The sequence below is a fragment of the Panthera tigris genome, chromosome C1 (genome assembly GCF_018350195.1).
Source record: "Panthera tigris isolate Pti1 chromosome C1, P.tigris_Pti1_mat1.1, whole genome shotgun sequence".
In the NCBI taxonomy this organism is placed as follows: Eukaryota; Metazoa; Chordata; class Mammalia; order Carnivora; family Felidae; genus Panthera; species Panthera tigris.
Window position 1 is genome coordinate 196,121,517 of NC_056667.1, and position 24,929 is coordinate 196,146,445.

At 34.4% G+C, this 24,929-nt stretch overlaps 1 protein-coding gene across 13 annotated transcripts in view; it reads right to left on the reverse strand.

The window, feature by feature from the left end:
- Positions 1–24,929, reverse strand: part of IKZF2 (IKAROS family zinc finger 2) — a 160,795-nt gene that overhangs the window by 42,516 nt on the left and 93,350 nt on the right. For 11 of the 13 annotated variants that reach the window (XM_042995257.1, XM_042995260.1, XM_042995263.1 and 8 more), the window contains 2 exons: positions 12,648–12,914; positions 5,947–6,114 (listed from right to left, as the gene is read on the reverse strand). In XM_042995257.1, the coding sequence (XP_042851191.1) occupies positions 5,947–6,114; positions 12,648–12,914 (435 nt within the window). The remainder of the gene's footprint in view (positions 1–5,946; positions 6,115–12,647; positions 12,915–24,929) is intronic. The other 2 variants (XM_042995270.1, XM_042995269.1) reach the window with 1 other exon arrangement.

Genomic DNA, 24,929 nt, shown 5'->3' on the forward strand with positions numbered 1-24,929 from the left:
TCTGAGCTGTTAGCACAGAGCCCAATGTGGGGCTCGAACCCACAAACTGTGAGATCGTGACCTGAGCTGAAGTCGGACGCTTAACCGACTGAGCCACCCAGGCGCCCCTGACTTGCTCATATTTGAAGAGAACAGAAAGGCCTCCTTAATGGGAAGCTGATGGGATACTACTGTTTTTAGGCATTTGTTGGCAATGTGACTACTTAAATTATCACTGCTGGTAGCATGTAGCCTTTACTTGCTGAAGTGACAATGGTGGTGTTTAGAGTGAAGACTGGTGTGTGATATGGCTATTTCTGATGGCCCTAAGGATTATACAAAGAAGAAAGGACAGTTTGAAGGCCTTGAATAATCACTTCATGTTAGAGCACAAGTGGAATATCAAAGTCCTCTGTTGACTTTAAGAGTCCTTATTTACTTAAGCCTCAGGACAAATAAGGCTAAAAACCAACTCCAGAATCTGACTTGAATAGTTATGGAATTGCTGTAGTAAGTAAAATGGGCAATACCAATACAACTTGGTCTTGGTAATGGACTAGTGAAACATGGGATGGTACTATCTGATCAAATACTAAGGCTCAGAATGTTGAACCCCCAAACACTCCCAAACCATCCTTGCTGGAAGACACAATCCTCACTTCCCACATTGCCTTCTAAGGAAACCAATGTTCCTATAAATCAGCTATCCCATAGTAAGGGACTTTCAATTGCTTTAGCGGAGGCAAGGACCCAATCAGAGAATGGCAATTCTTTTAAGGACTCATTCCTATTACCTCTCATTGCCCCTCGTCTCATAGTAAGTTAGATCCTAATATAACCAAAATCAAGGCTTGATCCAGGTGACAGCCTATACACTGAAAGAACTGCAAAACTACCAATTTGTATCAACAGGAGTCCAGTTAGCATGTAAGGGAATGAATTGATACTAAAGGTTTTATATCAGGAAGATGAACCAAAATGCTAGATTATCTAGGGCCAAATTTATCAAATATATGTATTCACCTGGGATTTGGGACTTAATACATTGCCTTGAGCAAGTAGGAGTGACTAGTTAATTGAATTCTTGATTCAATGATGGTTTGTTTGTAAAAAGTTGAAATGCCACAATTTTCTTGGCATAGCAAAGAGGAAGAAGAACAAAAGCTCAAATAAGTAAGAATAATGGAAAAGATCAATTATGAACCACCCTGTTCAGTGTGCTGCTAACATACTTCTGAAAGCACGTGTGGAGCATTCCCTTCACCAAAGAACTACTCTGGTAAGGAAAGAAGCTACATGCTTCAAAAGCTTATGGTAACCGGGGGAGCCTGGGTGGCTCAGTTGGTTGAGCATCCAACTTCAGCTCAGGTCACGATCTCATGGTTCATGAGTTCAAGCCCAGTGTTGGGCTCTGCGCTGACAGCTCAGACCCTAGAGCCTGCTTCAGATTCTGTGTCTCCCTCTCTCTCTGCCCCTTCCTGCTCGTGCTCTGTCTCTATCTCTTTAAAACAAAAAAAGCTTATGTTAACTGTCTTCCCTTGTCTGGGGAGAACAATGATAGATATTGCAAATAGAACTGAGCTCCCTGATTTAAATGTATGTGTGACCTCAGAGTGGTCGAGGCTCTATGTTAGGAACAAATATCAGGAAGGTGCAATTACCTTAACAAACCATAGGGATGGGGTGATAATCATGATGTTTTGTGCCATAGGGTCCTAGGGCAATGGCTAATCAATTATGGAGTCCCCAAGAATGAAATAAATGGTTAGACTACCAAGCTGCTAACCAACTTATGCAGAAAATGTCTAGGTCTTATGGGCAAAAACTGAACTTGCATAGCCATGGTGGGATTCATGATCTCTTATCCAGTGCCTAGATCTAAGCCTATTGTATTCATAGCCCAAAGTCACATAATTAGATGAAGACAGTCCCTTTTGGAAAAGATCCTGACACCCGGCCATGGATATATGCTATGAATCTTCTTCTAAGTCATTCCAGAATCACCATGGCCATTTATGATGGTGACTATGCACTAGGAAGAGGGAAATAACAAGTCTTACCACATATTATCAGTTAGTGCTATTAGAAATAGCTCTGAGCTGACATTAATCTCTAGAACTCCAAATGCCATTATGGTCCACCAGTTCAAAGCGGGGTGCATATGGAGGTCAAGATAAATATGTAGACTTTACCCAAGTCCATCTTACAGTATTGTGAGAACAAATAAATTAAGCAATAGGAAGAACTGTGGTTTTTTTTTTAAGTTTATTTATTTATTTTGAGAGAGAAATCAGGGAGGGGGCAGAAAAAGAGGGGGAGAGAATAAGAATTGCAAGCAGGCTCCACACTGCCAGCACAGAGCCCAAGTGTAGGACTCAAATTCACGAACTGTGAGATCATGACCTGAGCCAAAATCCAGAGTCAGACACTTAACCAACTGAGCCACTCAGAAGCCCCATGCAATGGACAGGATTCTTATGTTGGTTCCCTGACCCAGGGCTATTACCAAAAGCTGAGAACAATGCTGTATGGTGCAAATATGAGTCACACGTGTAATTTCAAATTTTCTAGTGGCCACATTTTAAAAAGTTGGCATTAATTTTAAAAGACTTTATTTAATCAAAAAATCATTTCAACATTTCATCATCATTTGCCTGCAAGACCTAGACAACCATATTTAGGTGCTTAACAGCCACAAGTAGCTGGTGGATACCACATTGGAGATCATAGCCTTAGACTTATATCTCTCCCAAGACAGTAAACTAAAACTGAAAGATGTTGGGTAGGGATTCCTACACACACTCATTTATACTGTTTATTGGGCTAATGATGGTTTATACTGTAAGATGGTTCTGTGGATGAATGTAGACTTAATCACATCAAGAGCCAACTACAGATGCAGTTCTAGCTGTAATACCTTTATTGGCGCATATTAACATAGCCCCTGATACCAGGTATGGAGGTAGTGACTTAACAATTTCTTTGAAAAATAATTCCTTATCAACAAAGATAATCTGAAGCAATGTGCCTTCACATTGCAGGGACAGCATACTTTTATTATCTTAGCTTCAGGCTAGGTCAACTCTCCTCTTTGCTATAATACAGTGCAAAGAAATCTTGTTCATCTTGACATCCCACAGAACATCAAGTTGGAACATTACATTCATGGTACTGACTGGACATGGTGAGCAGGAAGTAGTAAATACCTGAGATGCCTCAGTAAGATATATGCTAGAGAATAGATAATTGCCATAGAAAGTTCAGAGACTAGCAGCATTAGTGAAATGTTATGGGTTTAGTGGTCTACACATATTGAATTTGATCTTCTGTAATAAATGCAAATGGCTGCACTTTGCACCTGTCATCATGAAGAAGGAGGCATGTTTGGGTATATTGTTCTGATCTTTGTGCTAGGTACCCAAAGGAAGAATGTTTCCACCATGGATCAGAGCTCTGAGTCGGTCATATTGGACTACTCCCTGGCTATTTGGGGGCATCTCAAGCTGCTAAAGTAACAGGGAGAGAAGTGGACTATTGGTTGGTAACTTTTCCAGATTACCAAGATGATTTGGGGTTGTTGCTATGTTTGGAACTCAAGAGATTCAATGGGGCACCTCTTTTTAAAAAATGTGCCCAATAATCCTGGTTACTGGAAAACTGCAGTAGTCCCAGGAAAACAGGACCATCAAATACTCAGTATTTGTAGAAATTAAGATTTGGGTCATTCATCAGATAAAGAATCCTGTCTAGCCCAGGTGCTACAAAACAGGGTAAGCTTAAGGGGAAGGTGGAATTGGTAGTAGAATAAGAAAGCTATAATGATCAATTTGAACTTTCTGAACAATTAGAGAAGCATGGACTTTAGCAGCTATGTTTTACACTGTATATAAAAAAACATTGGCAAATATTTTAGGTTACAGTTGGAAGTATAACTGAATTCATGTCACCCATTGATGAGGCAGTAGATGGATGACACCCCCCTCATTACTCCATTAAGCTCTCCTTAATTAGCCACTTTGAGTCTGTTTATATATCTACAAAATCATGACTTTGTATACCAATTTGTAAAATCAGTATGATTGCCGCTATGGGTCCATGTCTTTATTTTTTTTGAACCTCAAAGAGGCAATATATTTATTTACAGAATATACGATTTCACAGAAACAGCTTCACTTTACACACACACAATTTATAATTACACAGAACCATGTAAGAAATGTCGTGTCTGGCCTGGTAAAAGCCAATTGGAATGGCCTACTTTTGGAGTGACACCTTTTTCATCCCTCACTTCATTAGGCACCAGTCAGGAACCCCTAGATGAGTCATGACTAATTTGCAAAAAGATGCTGATTGAAACTGCCCAGCTCAATAGAAACAAAAACCAAAGTGTCTTCTTAAACACCACCCACAGGGATGGATGTGTTAAAAGAACAAAAAGGATATCAAGGCAACACAAATTAAGGTGAGTATTGAAATCTTTCTTGAGCGCTGAAGGCATTAAACCTTCTAAGGATAATATAGCAATCCCAGGTAAAGTAACATGTGTACATTAAACCATGATTATTAAAAGCAACACAATTTTGTTAAGAATGAAATAGATGCTTAAAGTTGTATTTTTGCTTCAACTTCATGTAACAGCTAATGTTCATGCAAAGCTATGTTTTATATAATCTGTGGTCAGCTCAGTAATACTTTAATAATCCAGAGTACATGGCTAGCTAAAGGAAGTTACTGTCACATCTTAACATTCTTTCAATAAAGAATAATTTTTATAATAAAGATGTAATTTTCATAGCATAATTTAAAATATAAAATGTCATGGTTGGAAATAAGGGAATTGCTATGAGTCAGGGAGGCAAGTAACTATATATACTTAAAATATTTTGTTTTAATGCTTGAATTAATTTCATTTTTCTACAACTGCTCCACATTGACAAGTTAATATCTAAATTAGTTTTATACACTTCACATTCATGTTAAAAAATAAGGCCTTAAGGATTAATAGGAAAAAATGTAAAAACAGGTAATATAAGTATTACCTCACAATCCACAGCACTCTCTAATACAATTTGTCAATGTAGATGAAAATATCACTTCCATCATATCTTCATATTAAAATTAAATTTTAATATGTCATTATGGACAGAAGGATATAAAACTGGCTGGAGAGTACTCTATATTAATTTTCCGCCTTTAACTTCTTGGTTATGGCAATTCATGCTAAAAGTCAAATGAGATTCATTCAGATTTCTAATCATTCTTTCTCTTTTATGTACTATATTCTAGCATTTTAAAAATATCACACTTACTCTAGATTTTCTAATGATGATTTATGAAGCAGAGAAATGTTTCAGAGAAAATCCAATGACTGTATTTTGAGAGTTAAAGAAACAAGGAGCGTTTAAATGAAATATAAAATACTCCACAGCCAATTTGCTAATGAGCATAATATTTTCAAGTTTAAAAATAGTGATGTTTGATTTCCCACTCCCAGACTGGGCACTATATCAGTTGAAAAATATCACAGCTTTCATCTCCTCTATGGTGATATCAGTATGTAACTATGATATTTTACTAGATTTTCTATTATCCTGGATTAACCATAATTACAGAATAAATTATACATTAATTTATGTTATAAATTAAATTATTAATTATACTGGCTTAATAATTATAAAATTAAAAATCACAGAAAATCCATAGAACACTTGTTTCCTTACTTCAATGGCTTAAAATAAGAGACTTTTCAGTTGACAGTGCTCCTTTTTGCCAAGTCTACGAGTCTAAAAAAGGAAGGGCCATATGCAACTTGCAAGATTTATCAGTTACTCAGTGTACACAAATAAAAATATTGTCTAGATAATTCCTAGCCATATACCAAAGCTATAAGTTACTCTGCATCATTCTTTAACACTTTGCTGAATTCTCGTATTTTAGCTTTCTTCTCAAAGAGTCAGTGACACTTACCAGAGTGGGTCCTGAGGTGTCCTGTGAGGGCGTCCCTTCTTCTACAGGCATAGCTACAAAAAGGACATTTGAACGGCTTCTCTCCAGAATGTAACTTTATGTGTCTCAAAAGGTTTCCCTTCTGAGTAAAAGAAGCTCCACACTGGTTACAGTGGAAGGGACGTTCACCTGCCAAAAGGAAAAGAGGTAGAAAGATCAAGTACGTTATACGCAAGTGACCAATTTGCTGTAGACTACTAATTGGTGCTAGGTTCTCTGTGCTGAGAATTCTCCCCTGTAGGTCTTCTAAACCTTTATCTAACTAAAATTTGCTAATACTAAAGCCTTAAACTTCAGGCCAAGCACCGCTCTCTCTCTTTATATAAATTTTACAGGATTCCTGTCACTGACTCAAAAGAATCAGCAATAGCACTGACCACTGATTGAACAACTAAGTGCCATCACTTTACTGACTTTACTAGTTGCTTTACAGAGAATGTTTCAATCCTTATATTTCTAATTAGGTATCTATAATTTCAATTTACAAATGAAGAACCTGAAGTTCAAGTATCAAAGCATCTGATTATAGTCACAGAGCTAAAAAGTACTCAAACTGATAACTGAATCTTGCTTAGTTGGACAACAAAATCTTGCTCTGTTGTGCCACACTATCTCTTTTAAAGTTACAGAAATTTTAGTTTGGCCTGGAGGGGATCTTTAGTCTAACTCTTTCATTTAGCTGATGATTTATTACCAGGGGGCCAAAAAAGTTCAATGAATGAACCAGGTTAACAAAGCTCATTATCACAAAATCTCTAAAGCTTCACCCAGGCCCCAGGTCTCTCGATTCTCCTAGTCACTAACAGTGAAAGCTTTGGAAAAATTTCTGATATAAACAGTGAAAATCCAAAGAAAATTATTAATCCAGACATTTCCTGTATAATTTTGTTGTGAAAATAATTTTATAGAAATCTTTTCTCTCTTTTCTCCTATTACTGGATACCACTATAAAACTGTTCAAGCCAGAATTATCAGTTTAGTCTATTGGGTCAACTGGTTGTCACAAATGTCACTGAACATAAAAATGCAGTTGAGGAAGGAGTAAAATTGGCAAGTACGGTCAAACCATGAAGAAAATGCTATTTTAAGTTTGCCAGTCTCTAAAGATATTCATGAAATAAATTACAAAAATTAGTACATAAATAGTACAAAGTAGTAAAGCTCAAAGTTTAGAACAGAAAGTTAAAAAAAAACAATTCACTTTTGGTTTAACTGTACTATTTCTGTATTTGAGGTTAGATGAAGATTATAATTTTAATACCTAAAAATTTATACTGAATTGTCATGTTTTATATCTTTAACTGAAACATTTGTAAATAGTGAATAAGGAAACCTCAATATTTGGGTGAGGCCTTTAATGCAAATTCAGTGATTCTTTTTATTAAAGAAAGGTAGGAGGCATAAAGAAGATAAATTTTGGCCATTTTCTTGCAGCTGCCACTGCATATTCTATCATATAGATTTGTTATAATACCTAAAGACATTGAGTGATACATCAGGTGTTATCTGAAATTCCTTACTACTTGCTCATCTTGGAACTTTTTATGATATATACCAAGGGAAAAAATATATATATATAATCTGTGTTTGTGTAGCAAGGGTTAAGGTTTTTCTTACAAAATCTGGAGATCTTCTGAGCTAATTTATGAAAAAGTCCTTGTGCTGGTGTGTTAAGTGAAAATAATTTATGTTATGGTTACCTTAAATTTTATCTTATTTCATTTTTTTGGTTCATTTGATAAAACTGACAATTAAATCAATGCTAAATACTGCTTAAAGGAGAAATACTTTACCAAGAAACCTCTTGTATGAAGTCTCACATCACTAATAAAAGTTTTAAAATAAATCTAAAATTGGTACATCTTTACACACACGCGCACGCGTGCACACACACACACACACACACACACACACACACACAATTTAATTCATTGACATTTTTTTCAATGAAATAGCAGTCCATAGGTTTTTAAAATCAGGATTTTCTACTACCCACCCCTGCCACGGAATTACTAATAAAAAAGAAAGAGGCAATTTCTCTGTAAAAATTTTTATACCATAGGAAAATAGCAAATGGAAATTATACTTTCCACTCCAAATATTTGATTTTACTTTTGAAATCTCTCTATGTAGGGTCTTCCAGGCAAGTAACAAATTAGTATGCCATAACTTTAAAATGAATTAAATTAGTTTGGTAAACAAAAACATTTGAAATCATGTTTGCCTTTAGAATATACTCCTCAAACATGCTAACTTAGATTTTCATTAAGCCTCTTACAAGTGAAATATTTAAAAATTCCTAATTTAGACTACTGAATTTGTCATTCCAAGTAATACTAATCAAAAAAGAAAAATAAATAAAACAATAACTATCTTTAAAAAGAATTTTAAAATTCATCTAATTGAGTATATGAGACTAATGCATGACAGGATAATTTCATTTTTACATTTACAAAATATTCCAGATATCTTCAAATATTTTTAGTAAGAATTATTTATGAATTTATATGATCATCCTTAAAGGGGTCAGAGAAATAAAAAGAGGTCTAGGTATATCAGGAAATACTGTCTGTTGCTGAGTATGTAACTCTTACATGGGAAGCATTTGCTAACTATATTCTATGGCCATGGGAAATAAAGAAAGGCATGATGAAGGTAACAAGTCATGTTCCCATTTGTGATAAGAGGAAAAGGGCAATGATAATAATTCACTTTTATTTCAATTGGATGAAGCTTTTAGAAATAATCCGCTTTACATGAATTAAGTCTTGAATAGGGATTATGAGATATGTGGAAAATGATCTGATATTTAAGTAAAAGGTTCACTTAGCTACCCATATTGCGTATTACTTGAAACAACACATCTCAATTATTTTTTAAATAATTTGCTCTTTCTGTAATAATAGACTGAATCAACTAGTCCTTTTAGAATTAGTTTAGACTTTGTCTGAAAATATATTAATCATGTTCTTCAAATATAAATAAACGCAAACTTCAGGAAAACATCACAAATTTACTGAATTCACTATATAGTAATTCAATTGAAAAAATCAAGTAGGCTACTGTATCTGTGATAACTAATTCCCCCATGGGGTGGGCACAAAAGTCTGGATTAACAACTCTGAATCCAGGAGAACAATTAATATGTAGCCATGCTATCATTCATTTCCATTCTCAATCTGCTTCTTGTTTTGTTTTTTTGTTTGTTTTTTAATCTAATCTACTCAAGGACCTTTTTGTGGTTATTCCCAGAATGAAGTTATCTATTATCTATTGAAATTATATTTCAATATTTTATATACTTTCATAAACACATATTTCTAGATCTGTGTTTAAATATCCAATTGAAATACAAATATACATGCATCAATTTGCTTTCGTAAATCAAAGAAAGAGGGTGTTCCGTGTTGGATGGAACAACTACCTACAAATATGAAAAATCCCAAGCACCTGTTGAGAGGGCCTTGGAGCAAGAGAATGGTTCCACAAAGCTACAATGTACAAAATAGTGTGCTTAAAACTTAAGTTACAAAGTTGGGAATACTCTACCCCAAAGAAGGGCAAAGTTAAGGATAGACTGTATTTATAATGTCCGCATCAATTCATGTTTGTGCATGAATTGATTTACTACCCCTACTTCTTCTGCCTATATCCCAGTGAAGAGTGCCTGGAGTATCCGATGACAATATTACCTGATTACCTACTAAAGTAGCAATACCAATGAAATAACACAAAGCCATTTGTAAGACACTGGAATTGGTACTTTAGTAGAGTATGAAAGAGAAAGAAGAAGAAGTGAATTAGATATGATACTCCATGTCATTTTAGTAAACTGGGTGGTTGTGTAGCTTTTTTCACTATCAATTTTATATTAGATATTCTATGAGCTAAACACACAAACATGTTTCCTAAAGGCTTTCTAAAAATTTAAGACCACGCCTTTTATACTAGCTGTAAATAATTGGTAACAGGGGGAAGTTCTAGAATGAAGACAGTAGTTCATGGTATTAATGAGAAAACATTTGGTTAATGACTAGATCCTGACCACATTTTTTCAATCTAGTTTAAATTAAAATTCACAAATAGACTTTCTGTTCTTGAATAGTATTAAAATGGAGTTGAAAATGTCATGACCCATTCAGATGTATAAACTGGGTCATCAGAAATACATATAAACATAGTAAATGTAAAGATACATCACAATTTTAAGGTCAACAATGTGTGGCAGGTATCCCAGCCTCCTCTAAGAATGGCTATTAACTTTAACAAAAACTTTCCAGATCTGAGGGAAGTATAATGTTTACAATACTCCAATAAACATTTATTAACAATAAAAGTTCACTGAGTTGCAAGAGGACTTTAAATAGCCATTTTGCCCATTCTCCTTGCCTTTGATAGTTGAGTGAATCCCATATTCATAGACCTTCCAGAAATCTGTATAACTAAAAACATTTTCCATGTCAATTTCAGGATTTTCAGAATGAAAATAATTCAATGCTGCTATAGTAGTAAATATCAAATGAACAGTAGAGTAGGTATGAAACTACTTTTGTGTTTACAAACCAACAATCCTCATGACAATCACTGCAGATACAGTGAAACATTGATTAACCCAAATACTCAATAGAGCATACTCAGGTTCTTCAAATTTCCTTGACTCAGACCATAAAAGGCTTATTAGAAATCTTACAAAAAAGTTGTTGTTAGTGTACTTTTCAGCCTTAAAATGCACACTATATGCAATTCAAATGAAAAGTCATTATACTAATTTTGTTTATATGTTGCTAGAAGGGGAAAGTTACACATTGGAATGGGTGTTATCTTCCTCAATATAATCACTGTGAGATAATGAATACATAATAACTATGTAGAACTCTTCTTTTAGAACTGCAATTAACATTACTTAATGAGCATAGAAGAAAAGAAGACTCATTATTTTATAGACTTTTCATATTTTTATTATCAAATATCAAACCTGATCTTTTAACTTTCCTAGGAGAATTTTTTTTTAATTGAATGTTTATTTATTTTTGAGAGACAGACAGAGTGCAAGCAGGGGAGGGGCAGAGGGAAAGGGAGACACAGAATCTGAAGCAGGCTCCAGGCTCTGAGTCATCAGCACAGAGCCCAATGTGGGGCTTGAACTCATGAACCGCAAGATCATGACCTGAGCCAAAGTTGGATTAACTGACAGGGCCACACAGGCGCCCTGGGAAGAAATTTTTTTCAATTAAGGTAAAAAACATTTGCACTAGTAATATAAATATTTTTAAAATATGCCATTTAAAAAGGAAATTAAAATCAAAACAAAAACTAAACATGTAACTGTATAGTTGGAATAAGGGTACAGGTTCCAAAGCTGATGATTCTGATTAAGATAACACTGATTTTAATGTGTAACTTCTTACTATAAATTTTAAGATATCAGCCTTAGGGTCATATCTCATCAGAAAATGTTGGTGCATTGAAGATACTGAGCTTGGTATATTTGAACAAAACCAGTCTGGGCATCAGGAAACCTTGGTTCTACCGTCATAACCACATAAGAGATAATGGACAGATCATTTGACTATTTGGGGCTTCACTTTCTTCATGTGTAAATGAGAGATTTGGACTAGAAAGACTTCAGTGTATCTTGTATCTTTCATATTTTAAGCAACTACTAATTAAATTGATTACTTAGAAATAAATCTTTTAAACCAACTTCATTATGATTTATGTCTCTTCCAGAGAGTACCATATTTAAAAATTCTGAGTATTAGTGATTAATATTTTGCTATATAATACTACTTGGCATTATAGCTAAAGGTATCATTATCTTTATAACAATTTTCATATGAACTTAAAACTTTTTTTAAGAGTTAACTGTCTGATTTTCTTAACATAATCTCATTTTTTTAATTAAAAATTTTTTTTCATTTTGCCAAAGAATTTATAGAGAGATTTAAATAAAGCCTTCTCCTCATTTAGGTGTTTTTTACATTACACAAATGTCAAAAAGTATATATTAAATTAATCCGAGGTCTCTTTCCTTACCCTATTCCATGATTGCACATTCCTGCCAGCATACTCACCACTCTAGCTATACTATACTACACCCTACATATCTCTTCGCAGGAGCTATAATAAAAGAAGTATCACAGGAAGATGGTAACACCTTGAACCAGGAAAGTATCTCCCTAATGCAGGAACCCATGGTAGGCAAAGATTGATTGGAAATTGTATTCCAAGAGGTTAACCAGATAAGGTGAAAATGATCCACCTCTATATAAATGCATGAGTACCATTTTATAGTATAAACTCTTAGCAAGCAAACTATATTACCTGCCCATGGGTATGGTAAAATATGTATAGAAATACAAAAAGATTAAGTTACACAATGAGATTCTCCTATACCTTTTGAACCCTTATCATATTATTGCTATATTAAGAACTGTGGAAACTGAATCCCAAACTTCTTTTCTGATATGCTATTCAGATTTGAAGGCTGGAAGTCAAGACCCAGGCTACTCTCTGCTTTTCAGCAATCCAATACTAGCAGAATTCTGAAAAGGTAGTTTCACCACTGCCACCCCTGAATAAAAAGGAAAGAGAATAGATGTCAGGTAATATCAACATCAGATGTCACAGGCAGTCATCAGGTTATTCTTTCAGCTGCTTACCAGTGTGACTCCTTTTATGTACCATAAGCACATTGGGCCCAATGCAAACCATGCCACAGACGTCACATTTCAGTTTACCATTCGGAAGCCGGATTCCTCCCTCGCCTTGAAGCTCCTGGACTTTCCTGTTGTCAGCCACCTCGCTGCTCTCAATTAGGGGTTCTTCTAGGCCGCTACCTTCATCATGGCCCCTGATCTCATCTTCACGGCTCAGGGGTTTCCTGTCACACTCTTCATCACTCTGCATTTCTAGTTTTACTGAATTTGCTGTAATGAGAGAGAGAGAGAGAAATGAAGACATTTAAAATGCAGGTTATGTGTTGTTATCTACACTGCTTCTCCACCCAGTACCATTATATTAACATGGATGGAGATGTTGCATGTGCCAACACCAATGCAATGTCCACACATACTGTGCTCTAAGATATTTTAGTGACTTTAGCATGAAAGTAAAGATGGTTCATAAAACAGAATGACACTTTATTTCTGCATATATTTCTTTCTTTAACCTATATATTTTTTAAGCAAGTCTTGAATTCTGGTATTGGCTTTTGAGTTTGTTACTTTTTGAGACTCAGGTAGGATTCTGCAAGAAACAAGATGAGATATTGCTTAACCCCCTGAGCCATGCAGTCAGCCTCTTCTTAATTTAACAATCATATGATTGTATGAATATACTTCACATTAGGTTTCACATCAGAGTACTTGTGTAAACCTGCTTCAGAACTGAGTAAGAGAAACTACTTGGGATCTTAAGCAAATGTCTTAGATGTATGAAGGCATACTGTCAAGGCAAGTATCTTAAAATGAGACTGAAAACATATTCAATGAGGAGCTATAGAAATGTAAGGCAGAGTGCACAGACCTCACATGCTTGTAAGCTACTTTTTTTTATGTAAAAAAAAGTTCTCCGTGGAACATATTAGCCTGCAAATCAAAGTATTCCAACTTTAATCTATGCACACTAAAAAGCAGTGAATGACAGGAATGGCATAGCGTGCATGCACACACTTGTGACTGTTAAGAAATTTAATGCCTTCTGTTTGCTGTTTTTGGATCATCCCACAGAAAAGTTGGAATTTTGTTAGCACAGCCCTCATTCTGGATTGCTGACAAAGTCTTTTCACAAAGCAGAAACAGGCTTTAAATGAATACCAGTTTTGTTTTGTTTTGTTTTGTTATCCAGTGATCTTGAAAATTTCTAAAGAAATCATATCAGCGTTCCTGAGCAAAACAAATTATTTGGTACTACTTGAATGGAGGAAATACATTCATAAAAAGGAAGTAAGTTCTTTTTACTGCAGCTTTCTTAGAGAAACCACATATTCTGTGATTTGTTATTAGTACTTTAAACAGGTAGTGCTACCAAAATGGCTCCTCCCCTGCTCCCCTCCTTGGAACTCCCCTAAGAACAGAGGCAGCATGGTGCAAAATGAGATCACTGCGTTGAGTCCAAAGACCATAGCTCTAGGACTGGCTTTGACACTTATTAGCAGTATAATCTTGAACTGAATATTTAACCTCTGAATCCGTTGTCTTTTGTTTGCAAACTACAAATGAATTCAAACTTCAAAATGAAATTTAAGTAGAATAGTTTAGCTAGTAAGAGTACGGATCCTATAACCAGGCTGCCTGGATTTGAATACAAGCTCTGGCACTCACTATAAGCAGTGTCGCCTTCTGCATGATACTTGAATTCTCCATGTACTCTACAAAATGAGGATGGTGATGGTAGCCACTTTCTCAGGCTGATGTGAACATTAAGTGAACAAATGCAGAAAATGGGCTTAACTATTATTCTTCTGGTGAAAGATAATGCTCTGTTTATTCCATAAAGTTTGTGAAGATCAATTATAGTATGTAAACTACTCTGAGATCTACAAAAGATTTTATAGACTTCTTGGCCCCATCTCTAACAGAAAATCTACTACATTGAGTTTTACCCTATTTACAAATCAGTACTACTTTACTGGTTTTTGAGAAGGGTAGAGACATTATTTCATCCATCTTAATATCCCCAACATGCTCAAAAAACGTGTGGCATCTAGGAGGTTTTCAGGCAGTATCCACTGAGATGTTTTAGTAAATTAAGATTTTTTTTAGAATGTTTTATATGTTTAAAAAATACATGAATAAAGAAAAATTAAAGGATAAAAAATGAAAATTATATCCTTTTCTCTCCAAAATTCACCATCCCATTATATTCTCAAAAGCAACCATTATCCTTATTTTCTAATTCAGAAGTATAGGGGGGTGTGTGTGTGTGTTTATAGATGATAGTCTTTTTACACAAACTGGAGTGTACAATTTACCTAACCTTAACTGTGCTTTCTTCATTTAATAATATCTGTTTAATTTTTCCATATTAGTACACAGAAATGCACACTGTTCTTTTTAATGCCTGCATAGAATCTATTTTATCAATATAATTTATTCCTAGGCTCTACTGTTACAAGTTTAAGATGGTTTATTGCTAGTATAGACATTATTATATAATATCACATTGAACTGTCAATCTGATAGATAAAAACTGGTATTTTACGATAGATTTTAATCTGTATTTTTTTAAAGGTAGAGTTGAGCATCTATAGACATACATGTTTAAATGTTTGGGGTTTTTTGGGGATTTGTCTATGAAAGTTCTTTGCCCATTTTTCTACTTGGTTGTTGGTCTATGCTCACTGAATTTAAATGCTTTATATATACAAAGGAACTCAGCCCCATGTGTTATATTTTTGCAAAAATACTGGTTAATCTTATTACTCAAGGGTATCTTGGGAGCATATACACTAATTTTACGTTTTGATTTTTTAAAGTTTTCAATTATGATTTCTAGATTCTGTATTTTGCTTCAATAAGTTTTTCCATATTCAAGAAATTTTTCCATGATTTTTCCCCCTGGGAACAAAGGTTATTCTAATCAAAGTAAAACACTAATTTTTGCCCTATGTAGTCCCATATAACTCCCACTTAAAGAAAAAGTTAAGAAAATAAATGAGGAGTATGACTTTATATAGCATGACTTCATATTCCAATCTGTGAGCAAATTGTCCCACATGTTTAAGTGATGTACTAAAGGTTATAAACTGCACAGCAATGCCATCATTCATATTCTTGAACTGGTCAACATCTGATCAGCTACATTTAATGAGTGTAAAGTCTACCAACATTCCATTTCAAGACTGAAGAAATGTACCTTAAAGTGTAGGTCTGAGGGGCGCCTGGGTGGCTCAGTTGGTTAAGCGGCCGACTTTGGCTCAGGTCATGATCTCACAGTCCGTGAGTTAGAGCCCCACTCAGACCCTGGAGCCTGCTTTGGATGCTCTGTCTCCCTCTCTCTCTGCCCCTCCCCGCTTGCACTCTGCCTGCCTCCCTCTCTCTCTCTCTCAAAAATAAATAAAACATTAAAAAAAAAATGAGAGATGGAAAAAATATTTCTATTTCTTTAAAAAAAAAAGTGTAGGTCTGAGTCTGAAAATATGGGCCTCTTAAATTTCAAAACAGCACAGAATTATGAAGAATATGACTTGATATTATAATATCTTTTCCCTTAATAATATTATAATACATACATCAAAACATAATACCAAACATGGATAAAATGTCATTAAAAATTATTGTATATTAAAGTTATAGTTAGAACTTTGTCTACAGAGGAATATACTTGAATATTCAAAAAAGCATACATTTGTTAGAACTAAAATACAGAAGAAATGGTAAACCCTAGCAATCTTTTCTCTAGCAGTCTTATACTCTAAGGGATTATATCATGTATGAATGTATACACTACTGCTATAGTAAATACAGTAATTTACATTCATTGATATAGTAAGTCAATAAATGCAGCACATTTTAATATATACATATCAGATTAAATTTTATATACCTATGTTGGCCTAAGTACAAACAAAATCCCATCCTAACTAATATTTAGTCTGCCCTACTAAAATTAGGTTGAAATTTAGGATAAAAAGCAATTAAAATAGGCTTTGAATTTTAATTGTTAAATAGAAAAATTTCCTTACTCAAAGAATATAAAATAAATTTCCCTACAATTTTTTTTCTATTTAAGATGTTTCCAATTAATGCAAGACACTATATTTTAAGTCATTAATGATTAAATTCATGTGTTCAGTAAACCTATATACACCCTAAATTACAATTTGTGTATCAATGAAAGATATATGATTATTTATAGCTATAATATATAAAGCTATTATAACTATTAAGCATTGTATAATATTCATAGTACATTTGTTATCAAATCTTTGAAATTAAATTTTTATGCTTCATTATATGGTATTTCTTTTATAATTTGGTAACAGGAAGATAATTTCTATGAAGATGAGAATCTGTTACTGTGAGCAAAATGATATCTCATTACAAATCTCAACACCAAGAATTATTTTTCAAGCTCATTTCCTTGCTATACCTGAGTTTTACATTCTTAGTATCTATAGGAATTTATACACATTGTTCTATAATGACAAATAGTAAGTGCTTAGTAAGAACAATATTTTGTCAGAACAAATTATTAGCAATGAAAGGGATGTGAAATAAGATTTTAATTATTTGATCAATTCATTCATTGTCATTCAATATTGTAGTCACAAATAACTATAATATATAGATACTTCAAAATATTCAATGAACAAAATAAAGATGCTTAATATATGCATCTTTTTTTCTTAAGTTAAAGGAGATGATTTACAGTTTAAAAAAGGAAATGTCAAATTTTACAGCATTAATGATCATGAAACGTTAATCATGATTTTTTTTAGTAGACTCAGGTTTATGAACACAGGTCAAACAATAGTCAATAAAAATATTTTTATGTTCAATTTTATGTAGAAGAAGCTCTGAATGTATTTCAGGACTAAAAGTACCACATATATCTTTATGCAAAAAGTTGCTTCAAAATGCAAACTCCCTCCTCTTCTTTATGATTTTAAAGTACTACTGAACTTCAGAATGTAGCTTATAGATGCTACAAAAACACACAATTGCCTCCAATTACAGATGATCACAGCAATGCAGAGAAGTAAAGAGACTTACACAGGGGCTTATAAGTGACTCCCAGGCTAAACAATTTTCAATTATAAAAGTTTCTTCAGTAACCATACTAGGCTCTCTACACTCAAAAGCTTCATAATTCTCTTTGTTTCAAGATACATAATAGTGAATGACAAAGTTACACTAAACTTGCCTTTAATTCACTAATATAGTATTAAATAAAGGGATAGAAGAATAAGAGTATTCAGAATAAGAGATAAGAGTAAACTCAGAGTAAGAATAAGAGTAAACAGATACAGATTACTACGGGAAAAAAGGCAGAAAATCAAATGGGGAAAATTATGTTATTTTGTGAAGCTGTTTTAAAAACTATTTTAATTCAGTATGTTTTATAACAAAAATTTCCTTACCACTATTATTTTACTATGAAAATTTAAAAAGAGAGTTCAAAACTTCATATATACCATTTAAAAATGAAATGGAAAATAAAATGTACAACACTGTTACACACACTCATAGATATCACACCTCTAGAACTCACCCACCTCAACCAATGTGAAACAAAGACCAAAACTGAATTCTCTTTAAAAATAAATGAACTAGGGGGCCCGGGGGGGCTCAGCTGGTTGAGTGTCTGACATCAGGTCAGGTCATGATCTTGTAGTTCACGAGTTCGAGTCCCGCATCAGGCTCTGTGCTGACAGCTCAGAGCTTAGAGCCTGCTTCAGATTCTCTTTCTCTCTATGCCCCTCCCCCACTTGTTCTCTCTCTCTCTCTCTCTCTCTCTCTCTCTCTCTCTCTCTCAACAAAAATAAATAAAACATTTTTAAAAATTTTAAAATAAATGAACTAGCAAATATTAAGTATAGGCTGCTTGCCTAATAATTTGCTAAAATTATGAAAGTTTAAAATATGAAGAATATTAACTTAAATAAGAAATCCATATTAACAGGATAATACATACTCAGAAACACGTCACGAAAGAGTTCAGGACTAACATATATAATTTGGTTGCATAATAAATTTATTGACCTGAATAGTACATAAATGGAAAGAGTCTCTTCCTTAGAAATTGGACATTTACTATTTTTTACTCCATGCCTTCCTCAAGTCACCCACTTGTGTAAGATAGTATATGATTTCACCATGTCTGGCAACTGATGTCTTCAAATACTAAAGTTCTCAACTTTTACAATTTGGGGGGAAAAGATCATTTTTAATATGAATGGTGAAATATACTCAGTTAATTTTGTATTACCAAATTGAATAAATAAATTCTATCCTGATCCTTATTATGTGGTTGTAACAGATAATCCTATCATTTTAAAATGCCAGGTTTGGGAAATACCATAGTAATCAGAACCTAAAATATCATTATTAAAATATTTTTAATATCTCAAACTTTCTACAACTTAAAATATTATTATTAGTATGACTTGACTTTACTAATCCATGAACAGATTATTAAAATTCCTAGTTTGGAAAATAATGCAAAGGGATTATGATTTATTTGCTGTATTTGAAAGGATATGATATTCATTAATCTAATGGAGTGTAAAATAGGCTTTCTAGATTAGTTAACGTCAAATCAGTGATTTATATCTGTTTAGTTTCCAATAATATTTTTTCAATTTTTAATTTTTAAAGGAAGTAAATACTCTAAGAGTTAAAAGAAATATTTGTTTCACAATGATGAACAAAAGGTAACTAAAGCCATTTTTTAATTACTAACTTGGAGGGGGGGGGATATAGGTATGATATGTAAGTGGACTTTTTATATGCTTGGTTTCTGTTGTGTGAGAATTCAAAAGGACACTTAAGGGGTGTTATTACTTACAAGCATCAATTTCTCCCCATCTCTGCCAGCTACTTGAAGTGGTGTTATACACACTAATTGAATCAATATGTCTATCTAATAGTCTATGGAAGTTGCTTCTGAGCTAACTCTCTCTCATTTAAACTATTGAAACACAAACACCAAACATGATTAAATCCATGTTAACAGCCCAGCAGCTCTTTAATGTGTTAGAAAAACAAACTGCCTTCAAAACTCTGATGTAAAGCACAATTATTTACTAAGAATTCACCAACAGTCTAAACAACTAAAGTAAAATCACAAAAAAAAAATTATTTTAAGGTAGGTGCAGTCGTTTTGTAAAAATCTCAACAAAATTTCACACAGTATCCACTTTTTGTTTCTTTTAACTGTGAATAAATAAATGTGTAAGCCTCACAAAACAGCCCCCTCACAACATCCTTGAAGTATTTGTTTTATAAATGGTTGGACAAGTGCAGACACTGGTGTTGCTAAACTGCAGCTGAGCCATCTTTGGGTAGCATTCTCAATATGTACATCACATCACCACATTTTCTCTTCCTCCCCACCCTCTCTTCTCTTTCTAATAAAGTAAGATTATGGGTTTTTTTTTTTAAACCTACAAGAACTAAATCAAGACAGTGCTGATTTCTGAAATACTTTTATTCTAAGAACAGTGTCATAGAAAGTTTCCCTGTACCTGAAGTACCTGAAGGCAGGAAACCGGACTCTTTACGTCCCCTTCTGTCACTTAACTAATTGTGGAACCTTGGGATATTTGTTTACTTTGATTTACCCATCTGCATCATCTGAACTATGGGAAAAATGACATTTGATGTTCGTGAAAACTGCAGACTAATCTCTTTACACTAAGGATACAGAATCCTTTTAATAGTAATAGCAACAGAAAAATAGCAACTTATTACAATTCTTTATTATTTACAAAATATATACTCTGTTTCAACTGATACTCAACAAGGAATGATAGGTAGGGCAGTTATAGAAAAACAAATGGAGGCATGGCTGTTAAGTGACTTTTCTAAGAACACAAAGTTAGTAAATGTTGCCTAGTATCAACTTCAGATCTTCTGCCTCTTAGCTAAGCCATCTTTCTATGACATGATAATGGCTCTACAATTAAACAAGTAACTAATATTAGTATTATAGTATTAGTATTATATTTAGGACAAATATCATTCATGGACAAATAGATCTTTTAGATGCTATTAAACCTATGTCCACTGGCTGAAAAATACTAGGGATTCAAGTCTACAATGGTGAGATGAAATAAAAATACATTAAGTTTCCATAAAAGAAACTACTGAATTAATATTTTCTATCAAGTTTGGAACGTATTTGTCCACTCAAAACAACTACCTCCTAGTTTTTACGTTTGCTTTGGTCATAAGGCAAGGGTAGATCCATGTTCCTGAAGAATTTGTCAATATGTAATCCTCTATCCACCTGACACCTTTTTTTCTATATTCCATGACATGCTATGACTTATCAGTGGTAGGTAAAGACAGCCATTTGAGGAATAAGTCAATATTATCAGTTTTAATCTCTAAACCAACAGCTTATGGAGGATGGCATTTTAGGACTTCCTTTGTGGTCAAGTTTTGACAGTTTTGTGTCAATTGTAGATAAATCATACCTACGAGCAACTCATGTAATATTTCATTTACATTTAAAGAGGTCTTCACCACAAAATAAGTGCAAAATAAGTGCCCTCTCTATATGAAAAAAAGAAAAAGGAAGGCAAGACATCTGAGTCCTTGATGGTCTCCCACAATGCATGAAATCTTATAGAGTATGCCCATCATCAAACCACATACCTTCATAGCCCAGCACAGTGGTACCATTGTAGCCCAAGGATGAAGTTTCAATATTTTGGCAGACTACTTGTTCATGAGAAATGTACAATGTGGAGGAAATAAGCCTACTTTAAATAGAAATACCACAGGCAAACAACAGTCTGTCCCTTTATCCATCCTTTAAATGAATGACTTCATTAGCCAAGTTCTAAAGATTCAATATCTGCCACGTCTTGCCTATCCAACTCCTTTTTTGCATTTTCATGTAACCCAGAACAACTTAAGATCACCTATGCCATCTCACCCAGAACAGCTTTCTCACTGGTCTCTCTTCTGTCTCTTGCCACTTTCCATTCCCCCAACTCATCCCCCATTATATTCAGTTGTTCGATTAATCTTCTTAAAGCAGAACTCGTATTACTTTTCTAAATGTCTTCAATGAGTGTCCAGTGTCTACAAACTAAATACAAAGGTGTTGGTGTGGAATTTAAGGACACTCTCAAGACAGCTCCACTATAGCTCTCCACCATATGTTCTATTATTAGTCCTTTAGTTGTTCATACTTTTTCCAGTAATTTTCCAGCCATTTTTCCTGGAACTCATCCTATACATCTCTACTTACTCTTTGTTTCTTGCTGGCTCCTATTCTTATTTTCTGGTATCCTTTCCCTATTTCTATCAATATTAGCATGCCATTCAAAGCTACTTATCTGCTACCTTTTTTCATGAAGTATTTCCTGAGCACAAAGGCACATTCTAGTGATTTCATTAGTTTATTTGTCTTCACTCTACATTCCCTGTAGAATAGGATCCTTGAAAAGAAGTGCTATCTTTATTCACAGTTGTAAAATCACTGTACCCTTACATGCACCAGACACTCAGTAATTGTTGGACTGTTGTTAATTTACATATTGCACCCTTCTTTTGAAGTTACACAGACCATGCATAAATTAACTACAGGGGACAAACAAATATATCAATACAGAGTTGGTTTTAAACATAAAACATTATCAACATAACCTTGATTAAAAGACCACTGTATTACAGGAAAGACTGTAGGTGCATAATATGTCTCCTGATTTCATCATGACAGCCACTCTGTGAAGTACCTAATACTATCCTCATTTTACACATGAGGATGCTCAGAATGGGTGAAGTATGTCCAAGTGACACAACTATTCAGAGCCAAATCTGACTGGAACCCAGAACTCACTGATGAACAAATTTTTGCTGTTTCCCTTGTGTTACCAAAAGCAAAGTGGTTACTAGGGACCAGTAAAGAAAAAAAAGGGGGGGATGTTAATGTTAACGAAAAATAACTCTGAATTAGTGTGTGCCATCTAACATGTGTGTGTGCCATTTTTTATGCATGTCTAATACAGGTGTAGTAGTGTGCCAGCTTTGAGTAAAGAGAAATTTGTCTGAGAGCCTGTGTTGGAAGAAGACCAGCTTATGGTGCCAGATTTTCTGAGCATGGATTTTATTTCATATAAGAGCAATCTACTTTGAACTGGTGTTTGGCAACCATCTGCTTAACATAACTGTGGGAGGTTTGTGAAGCAAATTATACTATGAAGTAATATCTTTAATAAGGGGAGTACAAATTTTCAACCAAACTTCTGTAAGAAGTAAAAGCATTATTGTAAAATCCAGCTGAGTGGGCATATTCCAGAAGGGACCCAACACATTGCATTGCCAGAGGTCACTAAGGACGCTTAAACCAGGTCAGAAGGCAGTGCTGCCGGCATGCTAAAGAGAAACAGATAAGAAATGGAGCAGGGTTTCTATTACAGGGCAACAGCAACAGAGCAAAGAACCAAAGTCATGCGACGTACTTCAGCAGCTTTACTTAGTCTCTGAACTGAAGTGACAGAGGAACTCAACAGCTATTCATGCTCTGGGTTCACATATCCTTGGTTTCTTAAATCTGGAACATACATACTCACATCAAGCTACAGAAACTCTTTCCCTGGTGTTCTTCCATAAATACTTCACTCCTTGTGTGAAAGAAGCAGAGTTAACATTTCGCTTGAGATGCAGGACTGGTCAGTTAAAAATGTATACCCAATAAAATATATCAAATAGTAACAAAGAGGAGAAAACTCATAGTGGTGATTAAGGAAACTGAATCTGGACAACCACCCAGCAAATTTTAACAGATCAGTATCAGATACTTATTTTCCACAATGTAGCAGCAGCAATTTTTTTTGTTTTTGTTTTTTAAATAATACCCCTAACGAGTTGACATTTTAGATAGTCATATAAAGTACGTATGTTAACAGGTAAAAAAAATAATAATAATTGCAACATAGGAGGTACTAAGTGAATAATGGAAATGCTGGATTCAAATACCCATGTTTAAGTTCTATACACATGTGAACCTTAACTCACTTAATGTCTCTCTGTTTCCTACTGTGCAAACTGAGGATAATATCCTCTATGTAAAATTCCTAAGACTGGGAAAGCATGCAATCACTTAGAGTGGGCAGTATGGCCTGTGGACCTAGATTCAGTCCCCTTGAGTGTAAGGCCAGGTTCTTTCATTTACTAGCCACGGGACCTTAAGAAACCTCTCTGTCTCATTTTTCTCTTTTGTAAAATCAAAATAATGATAATACCTGCTTTGTAGGGCTGTATACAATTGTGTATAGATACCTTTAGAGCTATTTTACTTACTAATAGATAAAATATGAAAGTGCATCATAAAATGTAGGACATCAAATAAATATAAACATACAGGTATGTTTACTATTGGGAAGCACAGGATGATACAGAAGGCTCCATGAGGGAAGAGGCATTTAAGATAGGACTTACAGGCTGGATACACTTTCTTTTTTTTTTTTTTTTTTTAATTTTTTTTTTTTTTAACGTTTATTTATTTTTGAGACAGAGAGAGACAGAGCATGAACGGGGGAGGGGCAGAGAGAGAGGGAGACACAGAATCGGAAGCAGGCTCCAGGCTCTGAGCCATCAGCCCAGAGCCCGACGCGGGGCTCGAACCCACGGACCATGAGATCGTGACCTGAGCTGAAGTTGGAGGCTTAACCGACTGAGCCACCCAGGCACCCCTGGATACATTTTCTACAATAAAGAGAAGAGAGATGGCACTCAACATTGGGGGCCATCATAAAGAAAAGAAAAGGCACTGATACATGTTTGAGTGACACCATTTTTTTTTTGAAATGCATACATGCAATGAGTAACAAAAATAGTCTAATATCTAAGAGAGTTTAAAAAGGAATAGGATATAAGAGAATTAACGCTTGTAAAGCAGTAATTTCAAAGACAGTTACTGTCAATTTATTAACAGACTGTGTTTCACAATATGAAGGAGGAAACTCCTTAGAATTCACTTATTCAGCTATTCAAAATTACTAGAGTATGCTCTCTACCAGGTCCTGCAATGCAGCAGTGAACAAGACAGATACAGTCCCTGCTTCCATGGCACTTGTGACATTTATGCACATATGGATGTGTGTGTGTGTGTGTACCTTTTTTATATATATGAGCAACTACACACAGTAAAATACTGTGGTGAGAATAACTGGTAAGCCCTCTCCCAGAATATAATACTACTACAAAATCTCAGTGCAAAACGTAGAGCATAAATAATCAAACACTCTCATAAGATCACTATTT